General features: G+C 37.8%; 3 protein-coding genes across 3 annotated transcripts in view; 2 read left to right on the plus strand and 1 right to left on the minus strand.

Moving 5' to 3' along the window:
• LOC111052105 (atrial natriuretic peptide-converting enzyme) overlaps nucleotides 1–27,662 on the minus strand; it is a 188,706-nt gene that overhangs the window by 149,095 nt on the left and 11,949 nt on the right. The gene's annotated exons all lie outside the window — the stretch shown is intronic.
• LOC111055518 lies at nucleotides 23,130–23,966 on the plus strand. The gene has a single exon (XM_022342770.2). The coding sequence runs from the start codon at nucleotides 23,130–23,132 to the stop codon at nucleotides 23,964–23,966; it is 837 nt and encodes a 278-aa protein (XP_022198462.2).
• Nucleotides 26,591–27,106, plus strand: LOC120351238. Its single transcript, XM_039427713.1, has one exon. The coding sequence runs from the start codon at nucleotides 26,591–26,593 to the stop codon at nucleotides 27,104–27,106; it is 516 nt and encodes a 171-aa protein (XP_039283647.1).

Consider the following 27,662-nt stretch of genomic DNA (forward strand, 5'->3'; position numbering starts at 1 on the left):
GCCCCCCCCCCCCTAAGGGAGCTGGGCCGCCCAAAATATTCTCTTTTCAACCGTTCATTGCACTGCATCATGAGGAACTTTTTCGTTCAGGTATGAAAAAAATCAGATCTATGCAGAAAAATTCCAATCAGGAGCACAGGGGGTTAGAGAGGGCACTTTTCGAAAATTTTGATGTAAAATCACACTGCAGCTCAAACTAATTGGCATACAGACTTAAAACGTTGCACAAATATTCTTCAAACATGCTAGATGCACACTAAGAACGGATTTTGAGATATTTTGCCTCTAAGAATTTCAAAGGATGAAAAAGGATCCTATTAAGTAAGCTTATGGTAAGGTGAACTCCATATGGAACTGAAATAATTGACACATCATATTCTAACATTATGTTGTGAACATTGGAAAGCTTGAAACAATTTCATCATTAGCTGGTTTGCGCCTTCTATCAGCTGTATATGGAGTTTCATACACTCCGATTAGAACAGAGCACAAAGGTTTTATTTGGTTAGGAGTTTGTTGATAATTATCTTTTCAAATTCAAATTTCATTTACATCAAAAATCACATTGAAAACTTTCTTAGTAGACAACAAGATTACAGAACAAAATGTCAAACATATACCTACATTTATTCGTAGCACGGCCAGAAAAAGACAAACTTGAGTACTAGCCGTGAGTTTATTAAATATAACTTAATATATATATTTTTTGTTAATATTTTGTGAATAAAAATTACGAGTTGATGAGAGATACGAGTAATTCCTTATATTTGATCCGAATGGTTATTCATAATACAGTAGTCGGGGTAATTGCAATCAAAATTTTTTATTCTGTACGGTAGCTTTCATACGTATTGATTGTCATAATGTATCAAGTGTCCATAATGGAAGTAATTGAACTACTCAAAATTAATGGCTAACTGCTCCCTCATAGATTATAGTATTCCTGGTGATTGAGCCTGTATTTTTCAGCGTTGTCTATAATAATAAAGCTTAATTTACAACTAGCTTACCCAGTGAACTCCGTACCGCCAATGTATCTCATGTTACACTTGACTTTATTTGGTGAATCATGAAATTATCTGACAATCAACATGTTCATTTACATCTCAATACGGACTTCCTATGTGCTTAGTTATGCAGCATTCATTATTCCGAAAACATATTATTCTTCTCAATCAATTGGTAGTAATATCTATCAGTAAAGTTTCCAATTAAAAAAAAAGGTTATATTAGTGTTTCAAAGAAAAATTTTCAATGTCTTCATTGCTGTAGATTGTCGATATATGGTCCAGGAAATATGCGATGTACGATGAATCACACAGAATTCATATTCTCTCCATTTTAGGATGAATATAAAGCTAAGCTAAATTCAAAAAAATTGTTAATTATTCTTTCATTCTTCAGTAAATAATGAATGCAATATGAATAATACACATATAACTACTAATATATATATTATATAATATATTATATATATATATATATATATATATATATATATATATATATATATAATATATATACTCTCTTTCATTAGGTGAATAATTTTTTTCAACATTTCCAGTTTCTCAATAATAGGGGAGTGATAATTATTTGTATAGGTCTTCTAAGGAACCATTATCAACAGCTGGTACCAATCAAATACACTTCAACTCCAAACTACCGTTTTAATACCAGTACACAATATTTACCACAGGGTGATATGTTATTACAGCTGGTAACTTTAGATGCTAAATCATATTATCACAATATGATCTTGAATCATGTTCTCTTTCGTTCTTCAGTAGCCGCTCGGCCAAAAAATTTCGAAAACATATGTCTAGCTTGTTGAGCGAATTTTACAAATTGTCGTCTATTGCTTTCATTTCGGCCGCAAACTGCATGAAAGTGGGTGCAATTACAACGTAAACTCTAACTTAGCACTATACTCCGTACAAAATTACTTTTGGAGTAACGATTAAATAATTATTATTAGCCCCACTATTAAATTTCTGTTCAGAAACCATCCCTAAATTATTCACACAACATATTCCCAAAGTTTCATGCCGTTATTCAAGTAGTTTTCAAGTCTACAGGGAACAAACAAACATACAAACAAACACACTAACAGACATTCATTTTTTATAAATAGATTTCCATTCGGCTGAAACAAAAGCCTCTCTAAATGGAGATAGAATGATAAGGATTCAGTTCTGTTGTTTTAACATTTTTTCAAATCACTTTCAATAAGTCCATGTAGTACCTATTATTGTGTTTGAGACACTTCTTCTTCTTCTTCTTCTTCTTCTTCTTCTTCTTCTTCTACCTATATCTAAAAGGCTAAGCCCCGACAAACTGAAATCACACCACAGCCCAAACTACTAAGCCTAAAAACTTGAAATTTCGCACAATTGTTTATTGTAGCCTCAAAACATCCACTAGAAAAGGATTTTCAGGAATCTGCCCCCCCCCCCCTAAGGGAGCTGGGCCGCCCAAAATATTCTCTTTTCAACCGTTCATTGCACTGCATCATGAGGAACTTTTTCGTTCAGGTATGAAAAAAATCAGATCTATGCAGAAAAATTCCAATCAGGAGCACAGGGGGGTTTAGGAGAGGGCACTTTTCGAAAATTTTGATGTAAAATCACACTGCAGCTCAAACTAATTGGCATACAGACTTAAAACGTTGCACAAATATTCTTCAAACATGCTAGATGCACACTAAGAACGGATTTTGAGATATTTTGCCTCTAAGAATTTCAAAGGATGAAAAAGGATCCTATTAAGTAAGCTTATGGTAAGGTGAACTCCATATGGAACTGAAATAATTGACACATCATATTCTAACATAAAAATGTTGTGAACATTGGAAAGCTTGAAACAATTTCATCATTAGCTGGTTTGCGCCTTCTATCAGCTGTATATGGAGTTTCATACACTCCGATTAGAACAGAGCACAAAGGTTTTATTTGGTTAGGAGTTTGTTGATAATTATCTTTTCAAATTCAAATTTCATTTACATCAAAAATCACATTGAAAACTTTCTTAGTAGACAACAAGATTACAGAACAAAATGTCAAACATATACCTACATTTATTCGTAGCACGGCCAGAAAAAGACAAACTTGAGTACTAGCCGTGAGTTTATTAAATATAACTTAATATATATATTTTTTGTTAATATTTTGTGAATAAAAATTACGAGTTGATGAGAGATACGAGTAATTCCTTATATTTGATCCGAATGGTTATTCATAATACAGTAGTCGGGGTAATTGCAATCAAAATTTTTTTATTCTGTACGGTAGCTTTCATACGTATTGATTGTCCATAATGTATCAAGTGTCCATAATGGAAGTAATTGAACTACTCAAAATTAATGGCTAACTGCTCCCTCATAGATTTATAGTATTCCTGGTGATTGAGCCTGTATTTTTCAGCGTTGTCTATTAATAATAAAGCTTAATTTACAACTAGCTTACCCAGTGAACTCCGTACCGCCAATGTATCTCATGTTACACTTGACTTTATTTGGTGAATCATGAAATTTATCTGACAATCAACATGTTCATTTACATCTCAATACGGACTTCCTATGTGCTTAGTTATGCAGCATTCATTATTCCGAAAACATATTATTCTTCTCAATCAATTGGTAGTAATATCTATCAGTAAAGTTTCCAATTAAAAAAAAAGGTTATATTAGTGTTTCAAAGAAAAATTTTCAATGTCTTCATTGCTGTAGATTGTCGATATATGGTCCAGGAAATATGCGATGTACGATGAATCACACAGAATTCCATATTCTCTCCATTTTAGGATGAATATATAAGCTAAGCTAAATTCAAAAAATTGTTAATTATTCTTTCATTCTTCAGTAAATAATGAATGCAATATGATAATACACATATATACTATATATATATATAATATATATATATATATATATATATATATAATATATATATATATATAATATATTATATATATATATATATATATATACTCTCTTTCATTAGGTGAATAATTTTTTTCAACATTTTCCAGTTTCTCAATAATAGGGGAGTGATAATTATTTGTATAGGTCTTCTAAGGAACCATTATCAACAGCTGGTACCAATCAACTACACTTCAACTCCAAACTACCGTTTTAATACCAGTACACAATATTTTACCACAGGGTGATATGTTTATTACAGCTGGTAACTTTAGATGCTAAATCATATTATCACAATATGATCTTGAATCATGTTCATCTTTTCGTTCTTCAGTAGCCGCTCGGCCAAAAATTTCGAAAACATATGTCTAGCTTGTTGAGCGAATTTTACAAATTTGTCGTCTATTGCTTTCATTTCGGCGCAAACTGCATGAAAGTGGGTGCAATTACAACGTAAACTCTAACTTAGCACTATACTCCGTACAAAATTACTTTTGGAGTAACGATTAAATAATTATTATTAGCCCCACTATTAAAATTTCTGTTCAGAAACCATCCCTAATATTCACACAACATATTCCCAAAGTTTCATGCCGTTATTTCAAGTAGTTTTCAAGTCTACAGGGAACAAACAAACATACAAACAAACACACTAACAGACATTCATTTTTTATAAATAGATTTCCATTCGGCTGAAACAAAAGCCTCTCTAAATGGAGATAGAATGATAAGGATTCAGTTCTGTTGTTTTAACATTTTTTCAAATCACTTTCAATAAGTCCATGTAGTACCTATTATTGTGTTTGAGACACTTCTGGTGCTATCACTATTCTGTTTCACAGTCCTATCTCTTGCAGTCGTTAACTATATCTATAATAATTATATAAAGTAAAGAGCTGGCTTATGCACGTACGGGATAGGAAAATTATGTTTGACGCATCATCACGTCTGAACTACTGGACTAATTAACTAGAAATTTTGCTCATAGATTCTTAATTAACCAAGAATGGTTATAGGCCTATTTCAATTCTTCAAAATTTCATTACATCAAGTTTTCATTTTGTCAAGTTTTAAAATCCTTGCGAAGCACGGGTTCTTGCTAGTCAATAAATAAAAATAACGAACGAAGCTCGGTTCCCCGATATTTCTGATAAAAAGTGAATCATCGAGGAAAGATTGTTGAAAGGCTGTAAGTGGTTCGTGGAAAAAGTCTGTAAAATAAAAGCTTTGAAAATTAGGGGTATCGTCAATCTAACAATCAATATTTCATTTCATGATTCGAAACGAGCTACTATATGTACCTTTGCTCCTTCAAGGCTGGAGGTAGACCAATCAAGCAAATGCTTGTTCTGAACAAAGATTAATAAAAATCTGGATGGAGTCAGTTTGAAAGCTCTAAAGCCATGAGAGCTAACATGAGATCCATAATAAAGTTTTGGAGGCATAATTTATCAAGCTAAAAATATATAATAATAATTTTTCAAATTAAATTCATATGTCGGAATGAATATATTATAATATAATATATCACTGGTCAAGCGAAGCGAGCCTATACACTTCACTTTCAAAATTGACATGCGAAGCGAGCCTGTAGGCAATTGTAAACTTATACATATTACTAGCCGTCAGGCTCGCTTCGCTCGCCGTATCCGTCTAGCCAGGGGGCTCCGCCCCCTGGACCCCCGACTGGATCGTCCAAGATTGAGATCAGCAGGCTCGCTTCGCTCGCCTGCATTTTTTCATTTTTATCATATTATATTAGGACAATCCAGTCGGGGGTCCAGACTAAACGTCTGGCTAAACAGATATGGCGAGCGAAGCGAGCCTGACGGCTAGTAATATAATATTCCAGGATTGAAGTAGCAGTGCCCAATCAATTTCTCCGCGATAAATGCATTTAAATCTTAACTTGGTGCCAACCTAACAAAATCAACTCAACTTAATGCCAACCTGACAAAATTATTAATTTAGTTGCCAGTTAACAACTGTTCGAAGAGGTACTCTATCTAGATTATAGTTCTATAGTAACATATGATATGGAAATTTCAATTCTAATTAAGAGATTGGGAGAAGAAGAATATACATGCTAAAAGACGAACTTTAAACCCTTAAAAACAACCCTTAGAGTTGAAATATTGCCAAAAGATTTCTTAGTGCGCCTCTAAAGGGCCAACTGAACATACCTACCAAATAAGAACATTTTTGGTCCGGTAGATTTTTAGTTATGCGAGTGAGTGAGTGAGTGAGTGAGTGAGTGAGTGCCATTTCGCTTTTATATATACAGATGTATTCTATGCTGAAGAATTTGTGTTCTTGCTGTCTGCTCGTTTGATAGAACCCCAGCCTAGCACATCTATGATAGATTCAATTACAGATGATGAATGATGCGCGATCATAACAATCAATTTGATTCATAAACAATTCGATTCAATATTAGTTGGACATCACTTATATCGTAGAAATCCAGCTTACTCCTCAATATTTACTCATTTCATGATTCCCTCCTATCGTATATGCAATCAATCTTACTCGATGCTAAACAGAGCTGACTATGAATTATAAGATAATGTTGAACTCATCAAAATAAATGAAAAAAAATGATTCCCATGAGACATAAAATGCTAAATGCTTTTTTACCGTAATAAAAGAAATGGAATAATTCCCAAAAAGAAATTAAATTCTTTTTTATTAGTGTAACTTGATGGATGTGATGTTAACAATCAGAGTTTCAGCACCAAGCAATACAAAAGATTTAGAAGGTAGTTTGCAGTTTATAGATTTCACCGTAATATATTATTAAAATGTACTGAAACCCCTTCTTGTCAAGTTTTAGAATAGTTATCTGAAATTCATGAGTGAAAAGGTATTCTAGCGGCTTGAAAAATGAAGAGAGGCTTTTAATTGGCCAGATGAAGAATCCGATTAAAGAAAATAGAGATTTTTCCAATGTATCAAGAATACATTCCTTGGATTTTCTGTTATTCAAGATAGTAGGAAAAACAAATTGAAAAACTTTCATCTTTTGGTTTTTCAAGACTGTTTTTCAAGATGTGAGATTGTATGGGACTATTGAATTATCAGACACAGTTTTTCTTGTAAGCGAATTATCAGTTTTATTTATTATTGATTCAGGTGATCAATATTGCTCATAAATCATTTGACCCTCAATAACTTTTCAACTATTTCACTAGCGTATTTGTCAACAGTCTCATTGTTTTTCACAATCATCATAATATTCCAAGATTCATAAAGTTTCACATGATTGTTATCCAAATCATAATCATTCCCACAAGTCACCAATAAATCTAAAATTTTAAACTTGAAGAAAACATTTTCCTTAATCTCCACCTCGGTATGAATTGTTTTCCCCATCTATTAATTTTAGAAATCCAATCTATACCTGTGAAGATATACAAATCTTTCCAGTATGGCAATGTCCCTCATTACCCTACTCATATATTGGTTGGAATTCAAGATTAACAATACTAGAAGAAGTGAGTAACAATCAAAATTCGCTATTTTTTTTAATTTTGTAGTAAGTAATTGAAGTTGCCAGCTCCATCTATGCAGTTGGCGATTTTGTATTTGGCTAGTTCTATCCGCTCAAAGATGACAATTTCAATGGTAGAGAACTCAAATCTCTGAGTGGAGTATCTTCCCCGAAGTAAATACTGTACTTGGATGTTGGATCCCAGCCTCTCAGCAGCTTATCTTGGTTTCGCAGGTACGATTATCAAGCAGCATAAATACTATTTCCAACAGAGTTAAGCAAACCCTCATTTGAGATCAGCTCAGACCATTGTGGATTAACGCAGTGGTTTAATTTTCCTTTAGTAGAGTTTCAATTGTTTCAAGAAGGCTTCGAACTGTAACGAGGCATCCATTCTACCGTCTGGTTTGATAGGACAGTTTGTAGTATTCTAATCACGAAATTATGTTGATTACAATAAATTGGAGAGAGATGGGAGAGCAAAAAAGAATTTTGTTGGATCTATGTAAAAAATATATTAGTCTTTGGCAGTAATGGAGAAATTTTATTAACTAGTGGCTTTTTTCAATATTTTTGCATGCCAGTTTTTGAATCCTCTAGAATATAAAATTCTTATGAATCAAAATCAAGTTGATAAAACTAATATTACTAGGACTAGTGGAGCTTACTAATGAGATGGTGAACCAATTTGCTATACTTGCACAATACTAATGACACAAAGAAATTTTGGAAGGCGATAAGATCTTTCAAGAAACCATCTAGGCGAATGGCTTCTAGCATAAGCTCAGATAATTGGGTGAAACATTTTCAAAAGCTATTGAATCCACCGTTGAGCGCTGACCCAGTCTTGTACGCAGAGCCGTTGGTTTTCAATGATATTCTTGATCGCGACTTCCAATTGGATGAGTTGAAAGCCCTCTTACGAAAGGCAAAAAATAATAAAGCAGCAGGTCAGGATGGCATCCCCTATGAGTTTTATAAGAATGGCCCAGACGAATTAATGAGAAGAATAACGGTAATATTCAATAATATTTATAAAACGGCAAACGTCCCAAATTCTTTTCAAAAATCAATAGTCTTTTCTCTACACAAGGAAGGAGATGTAAATCAGACTGAGAGCTACAGAGGAATATCTTTTATAGACGCAATAGCAAAACTTTTCTCTGGTAATTTATTGAGCAGATTAGAAAAGTGGGTTCACGTTAACAAAATACTAGACGAATATCAGGCAGGTTTCAGGAAGGGATATTCCACAGTTGACAATATATTCAATTTATTATCAATAGCCAAGTTGAAATTTAGTCGAAAACGAGGTAAACTCTTCTGTTTTTACGTCGACTTCTCATCCACGTTCGATACGGTGGACAGATGAGCGCTTTTCTACAAACTCTCGTGCATGCTCAGAAATATATATTGCGGAAATAATGGAACCACTGCACGAGTATGGGGTGAGGATGGTCTGACGGAGGAGTTCAGTACAGGAGTAGGCTTAAAACAGGGCTGTCAGATGAGTCCTCTCTTATTCTCACTTTTTTTTAATGATTTGGAGGCGGAATTGGGAGGAGGAGCAAGAGTGGAAAATCTACGAATAAAACTTCTCATGTAACAGAAAGAGAACTACAAGATATGATATTCAGTCTAGAAATTTATTGCAAGCGATGGAATCTGAGAGTAAACTTGAATAAATCAAAAATAATGGTATTTAAAAATGGCGGAAGGCAAGGGAGACAGGAGGAATGGTTTTTGACGGGAATCGGATAGAAAGAGTTAACGAATATAAGTGCTTGGGAGTAATATATGACATCAACCCTTAGCATGTCTCCTCATCTTGAAAATAAATTGGGAAGTGCGAAAGCAGGGCTAAATGCTGGCTGGGAGCAATTCATAAATAATAGAAAAGTACCATTGTCGGCTAAGTGAGTTTTATACAGAGCTGTAGCTCTGTGTGGGGATATAGAAGGTTTGAACACATTTCAATTATGTTGCAAGGTAATGAAAATGCAGGATTGGCGCTTACCTAAACTACTAGCAGCCCAAGTTTAAAAAAGAGAGTGTTCTGGTATCAGTCCTCTGACATTCATTTGTTAGTTTTATCCATTCTTTGTAACATTTTTATTTTAATTATAGAATCTTTTCATTTCTATATTCCGTTTTATGATAATTTTCTTGTATACATCTATTTTTTCCTTCTCTTGTATTTCTATTGTTTTTTTTCTTTTAACATTATTGCAATTGTAAGTTACATTGCTCATTGTATAATAATCTTGTATTGTAGTATTTGTGAAGGAGACACATTAGGGGTAACCTGTTGTTTCCATAAATAAATGAATAAGAGCTGGTTAGATATGTCGCAAGAGCTGGGTGCCAATGTTGATTTGAGTTTGGACAATCTGAGTATTTGGAAAAGTGAAGTTAATAGCATTTGGAATTTAAGGAAATAGAGAAACATTGAGGATCTTAAGATCTCAGCAAACGCAGCCAGACATCATACCAATATATAAGAGTCTCACGAGTGTGAATTTGGGGGGTGATGGCTATTTAAAGGAGGAATTTGGTTTGCCAGACATCAGGTGGATAATGAAAGTGAGAGGAGAAATGTTAAATTTGAATGACAGACCGTGGTTGGAGGGAAGAATTAGAATGTGTTCGATGTGTAATGCGGGTGAAAGAGAGGACACGTTTCATTTTGTGGCGCGGTGTTTGGTGTTGGGTGAGTGGTGACGAAGTTGGTTGGGTAAATCAACTCTCTCGGAAAATGAGTACCTAGAAGTTCTGAAAGGAGGAAATTGGCGGGGGCTGGTTGAATTTTGTAGAGTGGCTTGGCATTATCGGTGGTTCTTATCAGAGAATTTAAACTATTGAAGTAGGGTATAATAGGGTATAATGTCAATTGAAACCAAATGAAGACACTTTCCGACTAGCATTCTGTTCAATAGAAAGTCTCTGCATTTGTTGATATTGTGGAATAGCCCATTGAGATTTTCTGTGAATTGTTGTTGCTTTTATAGTGTTTTGTCTCTCTGTTATGTTTGATTTATTTGTATATATTAAATTACTCTTAAATGTTCACTTTTAAATAAAGTTTTCTGTAATTCTTATCATAGATAAAATAATGAAAAATCTTAACTCGAGCTGACGGCGAAAGCCAAGCTTAGGATGCTATGAATTTGTATTCCTGTATATTGTACTGTTGAAAATGAATCATTATTATTATTATATTATTATTATTATGAGGTTTGAGGTTTTGCTTGACCACCATTTCCCTGGGCTCCGACCCCCAAGGAAGAGTGACAAGCGATTTTTCCAGAGTGAGTGCTCCACATGTCCATGTGGTAAACAATCATACTGGGTCCGTTACCATTAAATCGTTTGCTCTGAGTAGACGTAATGATCCAAGAATGACAGCCTTCTGCATCCGACCTGCAAGCACAGCAGCAGGTCTCTCACAGGCTGGAATCGTTCTAAGGTTGGCCAAAAATGAAGGTCTCATGCCTCCCAGTACACCTACAATCAACACCACCATTCTCACAGAGTAGCCTGGGTTTAGCCTGCGCAGCTCCATTAGTAGGTCATGATATTTCGTCTGTTTTTCCTCCTCTTTGGTGACAATGTTACCCTCAGCTGGTGCTGAAAACTCAATGACATACATTGTCTTCGAAGTGATGTCAAGGAGGACAACATCAGGCTTTGTGGCTCTTAAAAGCCTGGTGGTAGAGAATGAGTAATTCCAATAAATTCGGCACCTCTCATTCCCCACAACAGATTCAATCTCCCCTGGGGCATAAGGCAGCACTGGTGTTTTGTCGATACCATATGAGTGTCTAAGATGGTAATAGAGAACTCGCAGAGCAGCATTATGTCGATGGATGTAGCCTGCAGTTGCATGCACAGAACAAGAAGACAGGATGTGCATGATCGTCTCTGGTGCTCTATGACACACCCTGCAACTGATATCAGGAACATCCATGTGCATTACTCTGCTGCGGTATGACAATGTGTTGATGACACCATCTTGACATGCCAGTATGAAACCCTCAGTCTCAGATTTCAGGGCTGCTGACTTCAGAAAAGCAAAAGTCAGTGGCTTGGACAAGCCTTGCTCCTCAACATGCCTGTAGAAAACACCATGCAAGGACTTGTCCTTATGTTGCTGCAACAGGAGTCTGGACTCAGCAGTCTTTATTCTAGCCCTGAGCTGATTAGGCTCATGCTCCTCCTCCCGATCAGTGCGAAAATCGAGACCAAGGGTATCTGCCGCATGCTGTGCTGCCTTATATAGGAAGGCCCCAACCCCTGCAACTTCATGGTCATGAACCAGCTGCATAAGGGGATCAGAGCATCTTTGTATGCTGCAGGCAAACTGTAAGGCCACCCTGTTGTGCAGATTCTCCAAACCAAGTAGACCTCTGCCCCCTTCATGCCTTGGCAGGTATATTCGGGCAACAGAAGAGCGGGGATGTAAACTTCTCTCCATGTGCATCCTTTTTCGGGTTTCCCTGTCCAGGTCCTGGAGCTCATTCCGATTCCACTTAACCACTCCAAAAGAGTAGGTGAGAACCGGCACAGCGAGCATGTTGGTGGCTTCAATTTTATTATTATTATTATTATTATTATTATTAGTATTATTATTATTATTACTATTATTATTATTATTATTATTATTACTTGCACATTTCTAATTTCTAAGTAACTACCAACTTGTAAAAATTAATTTAAACGCTAGTAGTATTTCATACACATCATTGTTTATTCTCTTCATGTCAATTGTTTCATTTTCAATTCTCGTTTCATTTCACCGTGAAAAATTATAGTTTATAATTATTTCGTGATTACATTTATAGGATCGCTGCATTTCGATTTTACCGTATTATATCAATTATGATGTATTTTATCATGATTCAATTGGGAGCTCAAGATCAAGATCTTGCATGATATCAAATTCTATAACTTCAGATTTGCATCATGAAAAGATCATTCTTTTTATAACTGAACTATAATAATTGAAATACAATTACATACCACGCTTCTAATATTGAATTAGAAAACAGAAGGTTTTTGATTTGATTTTTTTTAGGAACACTCCTTATGCACACATATAAATTCCATAATGTTTACGGAATTCGGTTGACCGAATATGGTTTAATGTTACAAGAAATAATTTTCTCATAACGCTCCTATATGAGTATACTATGATGATTATTCTGAAATTGCAATAATTCTACATCACAATGGGAACTTTCATAATCAGTATAATGATGTTGGATCGTTCTTAGAAAACTCGGCATCAAACATGAGAGTAATCTTATCAAGTAGAAAAAGTCGGAAAAATGAAGTTATTAAAGCATGAGTTTCAGCTTTGCTCCTGTTTTGTTCTCTCATCTCAACCTACCTTTCATCGCTGCTGAGAATAATGAGGTTTTATTATTCATACTTTTTCCGAAAAACCTCACAAACAACAAAGTATGTATTCAGACAAACAAAGGTATAATGTCTATTATAATGGAGTGTAGCAAGCATCTACTGCTAAATTCAGTTTTATTCAATTCACCAAGTAATTTTTAAAAATTTCAAGAGTCAACATGATTTCACCAGATTAGGAGGGCTCTTCAATTTGAATTGGAGTTTATTACCGTACCCTCTAAATGCATTACAGAGTACCGGATATAAAAACTCTTCTCGTGATCTTAGGAATGCAAATGAAGAATACCATTGAATTTGTTCATATTGAGTCAGAAGGCTTTGTTTTCCGACTCTTCGTTCCCAATAGGTTGTCGTTTGGAGTAAATTGCAGCGCTGATTATAATCTTGTGCTAGTGAAGTTTATTCCCATTGAACAAACGAGAGCAAGGTGAAATAATGAAATTTCGCTCATGTAGAGAAAGTATCTCTCCACGAAATTCATCTACTATGACAAAATTTGTGAAATTATCAATTAGTTTGAATCTTTAATATTAAGGTTCTAGTGATAGTTACAGATCACGTATCAATAATATAATAACTAACAATTGATTAAGTTTCTATATTAGAAGAGGAAAGTGAATTCGCAGTTTGAAAATCAATTAAGCCGACGTCATATTAACTTAAACTCAACATCATGGAAATAATCCTATTAATCCCGAGCTTCCGAGATTAATTAAGCTTCCGAGAACAACAGAATAATTAACATGAGAGTAAACTGAAAATTTCATAATGAAATACTTGTTTTCCTAAATGTCATAGCAATGCTGGTTCATACACTAATCACGGTAATGTGGAACAATAAATCTCTGTTTAGTGTATTATTCAGTTAGATGCCATTGCTCTGACATTTGTATTGAGGGAGTGGCGCATTAATAAGGTCAATGACAGATGATCCTTGTTTGTTGGAATATTTAGTTCTGATGAGATTATTACTGCTATTGAGAAGGTCAAGGTAAATAGAGCTCCTGGTGTTGATGGAGCTCTGCCTGAGTTCATTAAAAATAGCAGTATTGAAGGGAAAATTAAAAATATCAAGGAGACTAAAAAGCTATCGCCAAACAGAATAGCCCTACTATAAGTTGTATGTGAATGAGCTTTGTTGAGCACCGACTAGTTGAGATAAAGTAGTTCTGTTGAGAACGGAATGGATGAATGCTGGTCACAGGAGCAAGCTAGTTTGAGACAGGGCAGAAGCTGTGACTCAACACGTACATTGAGAATGGTTTTGAGAAAAACTTGAAATCTGGAGCTGTAGTTTTGGACCTTGGTGCAGCATATGATATAGTATGTATATTTGGTCTTCTTCTGAATCTTGGAAGGGTTCTTCAATGTAGGGCAACTGTCCATTTCTTTGTAGCTATGACGAGATACCGCACATGCAGAATGTCTCTCTGTGGGAAACTTAGTAGCATGAGATACATTACAAATCTACCTCATGGGTTGGTCCTTTCACTCATTTTTTTCAGGTTTATAACGCAGACTTACCTGTGACTGATTCACGGAGGTTTATCCATGCAGATAACATTGGTTCGATTGCACCAGTAACAACCTCTGAACAGATTCAGACATCTCGGAATGGGTCAGTGGTAATAGCTGACTACTTCCAGCAGTGGTTCCTAAAAACAAACCTTCCAAAACAATATCAATGATATTCCTTCTCAGTAACCATTCAGCATGCAAATTAAGACAATCGATCGAAGGTTTTGTGGCAAGAGAATTCATTCATTTGTCAGCTCCCCATTTCTTGAAGTAAGACTTGATAAATCCCTCAAATGTCAACAACATCCAGAGGATATGAGGGATAATCTGAAGACAAGGCTAAAAATCATTAACAACTCCCAGGGGATGTGACATGAAGGCCCTTAGAACAGCCTGGCATTGCTGTAGAGCACAGGAGTGACCAACAGTGACTGAGTAGCTGCCAGTTCTGTATAACATTTTGCCTCCAGATTTCAGAAGGCTTGAGAAAATTAGCAAGTTCATTGTCCAGCTGCAACAGCAGGGATCTCACACTCTTTAGAGATCCGTCTAGTCCTCAGCCAAGGTGCCTCAAGTCAAGAAGATAATGCCTCAACTCAAGTTTATTGGTGAGTAAGAGGAATCAATCAGCATGAAGGATCTATGAAGACAGATATGGCTGCGGGATGAGGTTAAAAACCGATGTCTTGTGAATGACCCCAAGAATATATTTCCTGGAACCCAGGAACCCTGAAACATGGAGGCTGGTGTTGCCTCAGCCAGTTCAGGACTGGGTAACCAGGTAGGAAGATGTGCTGAGTTTACAACAGCAATGGGATACACTTCAGATCATCTTTGCCATGCAACACCTGTTATCTGAGTGTCCACTGTACTCGATGGATGGCCAACTGATGTTCATGCTGCTGGAGAGGAGGCTTTTCAGTGGTTCCATGGCATCTTGGAAATAAGTATTCAATAATAAATAGAGCTCCTTTAAAAAAATTATTATGGTGGAAACTGCTTGAAAAAATAGGTGATAATAGTTCACGCCATAGTTTCTGCTTCATACAATGTTCTTCTTTTATTGTTTTTCCCGGTAAAGCTAAATCAGCAACCTTTAATTCTATTTATTCTTCAAATTAATTTCTGTCTTCAATTGCTATAAAATTTGTGTTGGCCTCCTACATAGGTGTATCACCTTGATAGGCCATCTGCACAATATTATCGCTAGCATTCTCAATTTTCAAACTCCACACTTGATTTCATACCGAGCTTGATTGATCTCATACCAAAGGAGGAAGTCTTATTCACACTTAAATCATCGTTGAGTGCGAGAGTCGTTGTTTTCGGGAAGCATCGGAGATAAAAGAGGAAATAAGGTGAGTTAGAACAGGAGATTGCAAGCTGTAAATCTACGGATTGCATAAGCTCTCAAGTTTATAGGTGAACCAACTTTGTAAACTAAATTACGGTTTCAATATTTTGCCTGTTTCATGCTTGTGGGGTCCATGAATAATTGAATATGAGTTGAGCGTTTCTCATTTATTAACACTGATTTCATCAGTCGATCATAATCAGTCAACTCTGCTCTCCTCTCTTTTCATCCCCTCTCTCCTTCATCTTCTTTCTTATCATCATCTTCTTCATCTTATGTCTTTTTTTCTTCTTCAACTTTCTGCTTCAACATCATCAATCATGAGCGATTGATGACACATTTTCATCTCTCTCACACATTTTCATCTCTCAATTTTCCACTTTCCTTCACCAACCGAGAGACCTCACTTTATCACCTTCCGAAAACACAACTTTCATGTATCGAATAGACAGGTTGGCTGTCACTAATTCTAAGATCTACCTAAATCTAAGGTCTAGACAAAGTATGGTTCCGTACTCTCTTTGAGATACAAAACTAACGTTCCACTAATCAGTTTGGAATAGCTGTGCCTGCATAAGAGCAGAAGCATAAGCAGAAGAGCTTGTTGAAGCAGAGAAATGTTGATTTGAGACATTGTTCTCAGATTTGTTAGATCAATCTTCAGAGAGTGGAGAAACTGAAGAGATTTCCCTATAAAAATTTAATTAGAGGAATAAAGGTTTTCGTTCTATTTTATAACACATCTACTTAAAAGTGATAAATTGTGGGAAACTTACAGTAGAATAATTCTTGCAATACTACTTTGACAGGTTTTGTTATTCTAATTCAAGTGAATTAATATATCAACTCTGAATGATAAATATGTAAAATCTATGATGGTTTCAACTCTCTTTATTACATGTGTGAACATGGTCGAATTTATCAAATACTCTTCTACTAGCGGAAATACAGTGAATGTGTGGAGTTTTCCTTGAGACAATCGTTCATCATTCATTCAATTTCATCATTCGTATCTTATTCTACAGTCCTCGTATCACATTTTCAAACAACAGCCTCATATATCACACCTGATTACAGTTTCTTAGCTGGAACTAATGAGGGTACTGATTTCATCCGTGAGACAGCTTACATACCTAATTTATTTCCAATTGAATTTTCATCGGTTGTTCAACAGGCCTCATCGAGCGAGACCTTGCACTCGAGCCGAGTCCAACCGAGATGTAGTCGGTTGCAAGGAATAGTAACAAATCGGGGGAGCGGAGCTTGCGGGGAGCGAAAGGATTCGGTACCCGGGAGCCCCCACCATTTGGGAGAGGGGGGTGCGATCAATACGGGGGAAATGACTCCGTTCTTATGGCGGAAATGGGGAACGGGTGACTGCGATTTGCATGCGACCCGGCCAGATATAACGACACATTACTGGCACTGCTACCCGGCCCAGCATCTCGCAGGGTCGCAGACTATTGCTGCTTTTGCTCTTGCTGCTGCTGCTGCTGCTGCTGCTGCTGCTGCTTCTGCTGCTGCTGTATCTGTTTCCTCGCCTAAAACAATTGGCCCGATCCTATCCGTCTGCTTCTGACACGCTTGCTGATTCGTGACACCTTTTATTCGCCACTCGAGATTCGCAGTCCTTGACAGTGTCATGCAGTTCAGCTCTGAAACAATGACACTCACTTCTCCACGTTTCATCGACCGCAAACTTCCACCACTTATCATTGAATTTTCTGATAACAAGATTTTCATCATGAAAGATTTTTCCTTTTTAAGTTTGAATAAGATAGCGGTTTTGTAATTACGATGATAGCTGTTGTATACATATACTCTGGGTCTGCATGTAAAGGCTTGACGTCTACTTGGACCGAACTCCCTTTTTTTTTAGTTTGAATACTTTTTTCTCGACATTTATGTTTCAATCACAAAACAAAAAGAGATTGGAGCTTATTGCTTGGTCACTGTTGTTCAATATATATTGATTTGACTATTGTAATCTCCAATAGTCTTCTTCGTTTAAAATGGTCACACTTGAAATTATTTACAAATATTTTCAACTCGACTCTTCTAGCCCGCTTCGTAATGCTTAATGGAGTATGTCGAACTTCTTTCTTGGAGTCAAAAACGAATATTATAAACAAATAATTTTTACAACCCAAGACGGCAATCGATAGTCCTGTACATCTTTAATGAATTCCAAGGAACCTGAAAGTTTAACAACCCCAATCATGTCCACACTGGTTGCTGTAAGAAAAATGCAATGTAACAACAAATGTAATGTAACATTTGAATGCTGAAGTTCAGGTCCCGAAGATCAGGATTATATATATGAAAAACTTCATAAGAGGAATGTTATTGCTAACTCAATGAAAAAGCTAGTTCACGTCCAAGTCTTATCATTTCAAGAGGAGATTAATTGCAACTGTTACTTTTAATAACAAACTAAATGGAAACTTTCCGATGTTGAACAAAGTGACTGGAAATTTTGGTTCCAATTTACTTTTCTATCAAAATTGAGATTAGAATCTTTTCCACTTTCGAAACTATTCATTCTCAGAATCTTACTTCGAACGATTTTTCTCTTTTCTCAGGAAACAACGATTACATAATTACATCAATACTTTGAGCGCTGTTATCAATATTGAGAAATATTGAATGAAGCTCATTATACAGATATTCTCCAATACCGAATTGGATACTTTAAAGATATTTTATTCGTCTACTTGATAACAGTTCTCGATAGTAAATAATTGTAATATTATAGTCAATTTAAAAGAATAGCGTCTGTTGATCCATAACATAATATTTCCAGTGGATTTATTGTGGAATGATCATCAATAATATTTTATCATAAAAATAGAATAACGGGAAAGATTTTAACGCGCTACATTTCATATTTTTCAACCAGTTAAATAATTCATAATTTTCGTTATACCTAGAAGTTAGGGTGATCTAAAACAGAGAATAGATGTTCGTATAAGACTTCAGTAGCTCTATTTAATTGACGACGGCTCATATTAGAAGTCTCGAGTCATTCATAGCGATTCCATCAACTATTTCAAGGTCGAACTTGATAGTCAAACTTCCAGAGTTAATTAATAGAGGTGCTTTCAAGGGAGTAAGGCTTCAGCTTTTTCAACTGTAAGAGTAGGTCACTCGATGTTGAATAAGGAGATTATGGGAACTTGAAGAGTACCTGAGTCAGAAACCAAAAACAACTCGTGAAAGTGCTTCAAACAGATTAAAAGAGCTCTTCAGTTGATCTGTTCTTTGCTTTTCGACTCTCACATAAAATACCACTTCTCCGTTGAATTCATCGTTATTGCAATTAATAAATCTCAAATATCTGAGCCAACAAACATTTAATTACTGAAAACTAGTGACAAGCTACTGTAGTGCTCTATAAAGCGTTCCTCTTATTTGGGGATGATCAGAGGATTTTTGAGAACGATAATAATGTTTCCCCGGAAAGCTAAAATTTCTCAGTAGGTATCCGATGATATCTCACTGAAGCGGTCAAAACCCTGAAATATTCGCTGAAAATATGAACATTGATTTCTCTTTAGACTATAGGTATTTCTTTATTGATATATTACATTGTTTTATGAATCCAAAGACATGTTCAATCTATCACTCTATCTCAGGGTCTTCCACCAAAAGCCAAGTCAGCCGAACCAATGCTTTAATTCAGATTCCCCTTTCCTTCATTCTTAAATTCCATTCCTCATTCACTTTTGGACGTGAACATTGAATTGGAAGATCAAAATTATTATTCACATTAAAAAAAAAACAGAATGTGTTTTCAACTGATAATTTATTTATTATAAATCTGGAGTCACATTTACACCAGAGTTGTCAACTGCGATTACAAAAAATTTCGAAAACTTCTTGTCAATTTCCTAAAAAGTACAGCAATATTTATTTAACTTGTTTTCTATAGTAATAATTGACAACTTTTTCAAAGAAAACTATCTTTGGGACACTTTTGGAAACTCTGGTGTAAACATGGCTCAAGGCTACAATGTGATTTTTCATATTTATCTAGATCAGTTGTTCCTAAAAAGTGGTCCGTGAGGAGATCCGAGGAAAGAGAAATTGATATTTTAAGCTTTATTAGTGATATTTAAATTATTCTTGTTGGTCTATATTAAAGTAAAATCAATTTTCCTTGGAAAATGTTATACCAAACTCATCGGAAGCTCAAAATAGGTTTCTAATCAGTAAAAGAAGTGATAAAATCAAAATTTCAAATGCAATGAAATAGTACTTCAAAGTATGTTTGGAATCTTAATGGCGGATTTGTACCACGTGATCGAGCTAGCCAATCAAAAACGTGACAGTCAATGGCCATACTGTGGTTTAAATAGTTATCGGTTATCTTTGAAAGACTCTAGTAATATTCTTTCAACTACACGTTCACAATTCCTACAATCCTTGAGATAATATTATTCCTCCACATGAGAACACATAATATATAGAATGAAAATTCGCAGTTCAATCAACAACTGATTTTCAAGTTGCTTATCAATAAATAAATATGAATACTACACTTGTGAGTTTATCAACACAGGATGAATTCACGGAATAAGAAATTCTCTGACACCGAAATAATAGAGACGTTCCCTTGTACTGAACTCTTGTTTCATCGATAGATTTCCAGGATCATTATTCATGAATAATATCAATAGTATTTCATCCTCAAATTTTATTTCATTCAATATCGTTCAACGAGCCATTCTCAGATTTATGAGTGAGATTTATGGGATAATGCTATTTTATTTCCTCGTAAATTTATTACGGACTAGAATCTGAGCTTTTCATATAGAATATCGTGATTTATATACGTAGATTATGGATGAGAACCTAATCAAATCTCAACTGTTAATTTAGAATCTAGAAAATCATGAACAAATTCGAATCTATATGAATAACTAACTGATAAACCATACTCTGCACAAAACTTGTGACTTGGGAGGGACATGCGCAGCAGAGAAGGCATACAGAGGTAGGGATACAACAGCTGCGATGTTGCCGTTCTAACAGGCCAGCAATCCTCTAATTTCTTGTGAGTATTCAAGCGCTCATGTTAAACTTACGGAGTTTCCTGTCTTGAATACTTCAGTCGACTGACTGTAATCGACAAATTGGCAACTGCGCTTTTACCTATCACTCTATTCATCACTGTAATTGGCTGATCTCCCTCCATTTCTCTGCGTCGCATATTCCTCCAAGTCTGCTTCAGTCGACTGACTGTAATCGACAAATTGGCAACTGCGCTTTTACCTATCACTCTATTCATCACTGTAATTGGCTGATCTCCCTCCATTTCTCTGCGTCGCATATTCCTCCAAGTCTGCTTCAGTCGACTGACTGTAATCGACAATTGGCAACTGCGCTTTTACCTATCACTCTATTCATCACTGTAATTGGCTGATCTCCCTCCATTTCTCTGCGTCGCATATTCCTCCAAGTCTGCTTCAGTCGACTGACTGTAATCGACAAATTGGCAACTGCGCTTTTACCTATCACTCTATTCATCACTGTAATTGGCTGATCTCCCTCCATTTCTCTGCGTCGCATATTCCTCCAAGCCTGCTTCAGTCGACTGACTGTAATCGACAAATTGGCAACTGCGCTTTTACCTATCACTCTATTCATCACTGTAATTGGCTGATCTCCTCCATTTCTCTGCGTCGCATATTCCTCCAAGTCTGCTTCAGTCGACTGACTGTAATCGACAAATTGGCAACTGCGCTTTTACCTATCACTCTATTCATCACTGTAATTGGCTGATCTCCCTCCATTTCTCTGCGTCGCATATTCCTCCAAGCCTGCTTCAGTCGACTGACTGTAATTGACAAATTGGCAACTGCGCTTTTACCTATCACTCTATTCATCACTGTAATTGGCTGATCTCCCTCCATTTCTCTGCGTCGCATATTCCTCCAAGTCTGCTTCAGTCGACTGACTGTAATCGACAAATTGGCAACTGCGCTTTTACCTATCACTCTATTCATCACTGTAATTGGCTGATCTCCTCCATTTCTCTGCGTCGCATATTCCTCCAAGTCTGCTTCAGTCGACTGACTGTAATCGACAAATTGGCAACTGCGCTTTTACCTATCACTCTATTCATCACTGTAATTGGCTGATCTCCCTCCATTTCTCTGCGTCGCATATTCCTCCAAGCCTGCTTCAGTCGACTGACTGTAATTGACAAATTGGCAACTGCGCTTTTACCTATCACTCTATTCATCACTGTAATTGGCTGATCTCCCTCCATTTCTCTGCGTCGCATATTCCTCCAAGTCTGAAGTTAATTTGTACAGAGTATAGTTAACTGATGATATGATCCAACAGCTAACATAATGAAATGAAAAGTATCTCTTTCAATGTGCAGCTAATCAAACTTCTTATTGATTGCCAAAGCCATCTGTAGGTTGCTTACGACGAGAAAACTGAAGGACCAGGGTCCCTCCCGTCGTGCACCATTGATATTCCTATTTAAAATACTATACACGGGATCTGGAAGTGATCGGAATGTGACCACTTGCGGGACAGGTATCGCGACTGACCTTGACTTTTCCGGGGTTAAATTCAGATCAGCTTTTTCCATTCACACTGTTCGTAAAACGATATCATTCTAACCTAGAAATTGTCGGGAATTGTACGTGTGGTGTTGCTGATAGAGCCTATACTCAAAAACTGTATATATATATTTGTATTCCATGTGTGTATTTTTATTGCTTATTGTTCCCATATTGAACCCTCGCAGGCCAGTAACATTGCACTCCCCTATTCCTTTCCATTCTGTTACCATTGTCCAAGCTCCTTTCTTTCAAGTCCGTCGCACCAACACATACCTGCAAAGTATTTCCACCCCTCACAACTCACATCCATTCCTTCTCTGTCTCACTCTTAACACTCCCACTCTCTTTCCTATTCTTGTAACTTTCACCTCCCTTTCCCACTAATAGATATTAGACCTTCCACGAGGAGACAGTCTAGTTCCAAAATTCCTACCGAAAACACGTGCTCACCGAAAGTTTCCTGTAGCTGGCCTGCCAATAATGTGATTGTACCGTATTATTTGTAGTTTTATTTATTGGAGTCAGATTATTAAATTCTCATTCAAATATAAACGTAGTAATTCAATAGTATACACCCATACATCTACAGTGGTGACCCCGACGTGATCTGAAATTTTAAGTGTTACCTATTTCTAGTTTTGTCGTTTTGCTACCTGTCTCGCCGCGTATCGTAGTGTCGCGCTGTGTATCCGTATCCCTGTCCGTCCGTATCCGTATCTGTATCCGTGTCCGTCTGTATCCGTATTCGTGTCCGTCCGTATCCGTATCATATTTTCCACGACCCGTGGACTTTGCCGGTTAGTGTGTGGACTCCAGTGGTGTGGTATCAATTCTGTTACAATTTCAACTATGGCAGATGAAGTAGCAGCATCTGTCAACCGAGTTGCAGTGAGGATCCCACCGTTCTGGCCAGCAGATCCTGAACTTTGGTTTGCTCAAATTGAGAATCAATTTACTTTGGCTAATATAACTTCTGATGATACTAAATTCAGTTATGTGGCGGGAAATTTAGACTCAAAATATGCTGCTGAAGTTCGAGATATTTTAACTAGACCACCAACAACAATGAAGTATGAAAAGCTGAAAACAGAGCTTATTCAGCGACTCAGTGCTTCACAAGATCAGAAGACAAGGCAGCTCTTGGAACATGAAGAGGTAGGAGATCGGAAGCCCACACAGTTCCTGCGTCATCTCCGAGCCCTTGCTGGTACAGTTGTTCCTGACAGTGTGCTAAAACCTCTTTGGCTATCACGTCTGCCAGCCTCCACCCAAGCTATTCTGGCTACTCAACAGAATTCTGATTTTGATGCCCTAGCTGTGCTAGCTGATGCTGTTCTGGAGGCAAACCCAAGACCTAGCATTTCTGAGACTGCTGTTGCCACAAATAGTGTAGAACAGATGATGGAGCGACTCACGTTACTCATGACAGCCAAGATGGGAGAGATTGCCAACACCTTGCGGCAAGAAATTGTTGCAGTAGCTGAGGTTCAACATGAAAACCGCTCACGCCGCTCAAACTTCCAATCCAGCCCTCATTCACGTTCACGCTCTGCATCACGCTCTGGCAATGGTGATCGTGATGGTATATGTTGGTACCACAGACGGTTTGGTGACCAGGCTGACAGATGCACCTCACCCTGTCAATACCAACCCAAGCGGCAGGGAAACGATCACGGGAGTCATTAATGGTGGCAAGTGACCCCATTCTCAAGTCATCCCGCCGCCTCTTTGTAACTGATAAGACATCAAAGCAGCAATTCCTTATAGACACTGGGGCTGATGTGTGTGTTTATCCTCGGTCACTTCTTCCAGGGAGACGACAAAAGACTGACTATGAACTATATGCAGCAAACAACACATGTATTGCAACCTATGGCTTGGTGACATTCAATCTGGACTTTGGACTCCGCCGCACACTTGCATGGCGATTCATAGTTGCTGATGTGGCCAAGCCAATCATTGGAGTTGACTTCTTGCATCACTATGATCTTCTTGTTGATGTTCGCCGACAATGCCTCATAGACCAGTTGACATCATTGGTCGCTGCTGGCCGTTCAGCATCATGCAGATTGGTAAGTAGCATTAAAACTATACATGCTACACTACCATCCACATATGGTCAACTCCTTCAAGAATTTCCCGACATCACTAGGCCTGCTGGTCTCCCAACAGCTTCAGTCAAGCATGATACCCTGCACCATATTCTAACCTCTCCAGGACCACCAGTCCACAGCAAACCCAGGCGTCTCGCCCCAGACAAGTTGAAACTGGCCAAGATGGAGTTTGAAAGCATGGTGCAAATCGGAATAGCAAGACCCTCATCCAGCAGCTGGTCATCACCTCTCCATATGGTTCCCAAAAATGATTCAGAGTGGAGGCCCTGTGGGGATTACAGAGCACTAAATGCAAGAACAGTACCTGATCGATACCCTGTGCCAAACATTCAAGATTTTTCTCATTTTTTACACAATAAAACAATCTTCTCAACAATAGATCTGGTCAAAGCATTCCACCAAATCCCAGTAGCTCCAGAAGATATCCATAAGACAGCCATCACAACCCCATTTGGACTGTTTGAGTTTCCCTACATGACATTTGGACTCTGCAATGCAGCTCAAACCTTCCAGCGCTTTATGGATGGTGTATTAAGGGGTCTGGATTTCTGTTATGCTTACATTGATGATGTCCTTGTTGCTTCAGAGTCAGAGGAGCAGCACTTCCAACACCTGCGATTGCTCTTTGAACGTTTGACCTCCTATGGTGTTCTGATCAATCCAGGCAAGTGTAAATTAGGAGCAAACAGTGTGAAGTTCTTAGGATACTGTGTGTCAGGAGAAGGCACAAAGCCCTTAGCAGATAAAGTTGAAGCTGTACTGTCATATCCCAAGCCTACAACAGCCAAGGAGTTGAGAAGGTTCACAGGGATGTTGAACTTCTACCGCCGGTTCCTCCCCAATGCTGCATCTCAGCAAAGCCCTCTCCATGATTTGCTGAAGGACAAGGTGAAAGGCAACTCACCTATCAATTGGACAGAAGACAGTGAAAAAGCATTCCAGCAGTGTAAGCAGAGCCTCAGTGATGCAGCATTACTTGCACATCCTATCCCAGGTGCCCACCTTGCTATCATGTCAGATGCCTCGGATTATGCAGTAGGAGCAGTGCTGCAGCAAAAGTCAGGAAACAATTGGCAACCACTCTCATTCTTTTCGAAAAAGCTAAGTCCTGCTCAACAGAAATACAGTGCCTATGACAAGGAACTAACCGCAATATACTTGGCCATCAAATACTTCCAACACATGGTGGAGGGCAGGGACTTCACTATCTACACTGATCAAAAGCCACTGACCTTTGCCTACCAACAGAAACCAGAGAAGTGTTCACCTCGCCAATTCCGCCACTTGGAGTACATAGGTCAGTACACTACCGACATCCGTCATATCTCAGGTTGTGACAATATAGTAGCTGACTCTCTTTCCAGAATCAATGAACTCTCCACATCTTTGGATTATGAAGCTCTGGCTGAGGCACAAACCCATGATGAAGAGGTTCAGCAGTTTTTCAAGCCTGACTCTGGAATCAAGCTGGAAAGGATCCCCATACCTGGTCTGAAAACCTTATTGCTATGTGACTGCTCAACATCCACGCCTCGCCCTTTTGTCACCAAGGACTTCAGATGGGCTGCATTTAATGCAGTGCATGGACTTTCACATCCAGGAAGGAATGCTACGGTCCAACTGGCCACACAACGTTTCATCTGGCCATCCATGAAAACAGACTGCCGAAATTTGGCCAGAGCCTGTCTATCTTGTCAGAAATCAAAAGTGACAAGACACAATTGGCCACCAGTGGGTACATTCACTGCTCCATCTGCAAGATTTGAACATGTTCACATCGATTTGATAGGACCATTGCCTATTTCAGAAGGATATAGATATTGTCTCACATGTGTTGACAGATTCTCCCGCTGGCCAGAGGTTGTCCCTTTGGAGAATATCGAGGCTGAAACTGTAGCTAGAGCCCTGTTCACTACTTGGATCTCTCGCTTTGGCACACCCCTCCGCATCACAACTGATCAAGGCCGACAATTTGAATCCAGCTTATTCCTGCACCTTGGAAACCTTCTTGGAACCACCCACTTCAGGACCACTGCATATCATCCATCAGCAAATGGCTTGGTTGAAAGGCTCCACCGTCAGCTCAAGGCTGCAATCAGATGTCATGCAAATTAACGTTGGACTGAAATACTGCCAGCTATTCTCCTTGGCATACGAGCAGCATGGCGTGAAGATTTCAAGGCATCTACTGCAGAAATGGTGTATGGCCAGGTTCTTCGCCTTCCTGGAGAGTTTCTGACACCAAACCTCCCAACTGGTCATACACATCCATCAACATTTGTGACCAACCTTCGAAGCTATTTCAATGCTCTTAGACCAGTGAAGGGTACACGTCATGGGGAGCGAACGCCGTTTGTCTTCAAGGACCTTGCCACATGTCAGCACGTCTTTGTCCGGACTGACACTTCAAAAGGTGCACTGGAACCACCATACTCTGGGCCACACTTGGTCATCAGCCGAACTGACAAAACTGCAGTAGTGAAAATTCAGGGTTCTGACATTACCATCTCAATGGATCGCCTCAAGCCAGCCTTCATCATGGCAGATGATGATCAGCCAATCAGCATCAGCCAAACGATTCCCCCTGCAACAGCCAGCCCTCTACCTGATGCCATCCAGGATCCACTGCCAGATTCTGACACTCCAGCAGTAACTACCAGAAGTGGTCGTCGGGTGCACTTCCCAGATCGCTTGCAAGCTGGTGTTTCGTGATTTGTGTTGTGAAATTGTGTGGTATCTCTAGCCAAATCACTGGCAGGGGGGTACTGTGGTGTTGCTGATAGAGCCTATACTCAAAAACTGTATATATATATTTGTATTCCATGTGTGTATTTTTATTGCTTATTGTTCCCATATTGAACCCTCGCAGGCCAGTAACATTGCACTCCCCTATTCCTTTCCATTCTGTTACCATTGTCCAAGCTCCTTTCTTTCAAGTCCGTCGCACCAACACATACCTGCATAGTATTTCCACCCCTCACAACTCACATCCATTCCTTCTCTGTCTCACTCTTAACACTCCCACTCTCTTTCCTATTTTTGTAACTTTCACCTCCCTTTCCCGCTAATAGATATTAGACCTTCCACGAGGAGACAGTCTAGTTCCAAAATTCCTACCGAAAACACGTGCTCATCGAAAGTTTCCTGTAGCTGGCCTGCCAATAATGTGATTGTACCGTATTATTTGTAGTTTTATTTATTGGAGTCAGATTATTAAATTCTCATTCAAATATAAACGTAGTAATTCAATAGTATACACCCATACATC

Source organism: Nilaparvata lugens, chromosome 1, assembly GCF_014356525.2.
Source record: "Nilaparvata lugens isolate BPH chromosome 1, ASM1435652v1, whole genome shotgun sequence".
In the NCBI taxonomy this organism is placed as follows: Eukaryota; Metazoa; Arthropoda; class Insecta; order Hemiptera; family Delphacidae; genus Nilaparvata; species Nilaparvata lugens.

Coding starts and splice junctions, on each gene's coding strand:
- LOC111055518 (XM_022342770.2), top strand. CDS start 23,130: ATGGCAGATGAAGTAGCAGCATCTGTCAACCGAGTTGCAGTGAGGATC.
- LOC120351238 (XM_039427713.1), top strand. CDS start 26,591: ATGGTGTATGGCCAGGTTCTTCGCCTTCCTGGAGAGTTTCTGACACCA.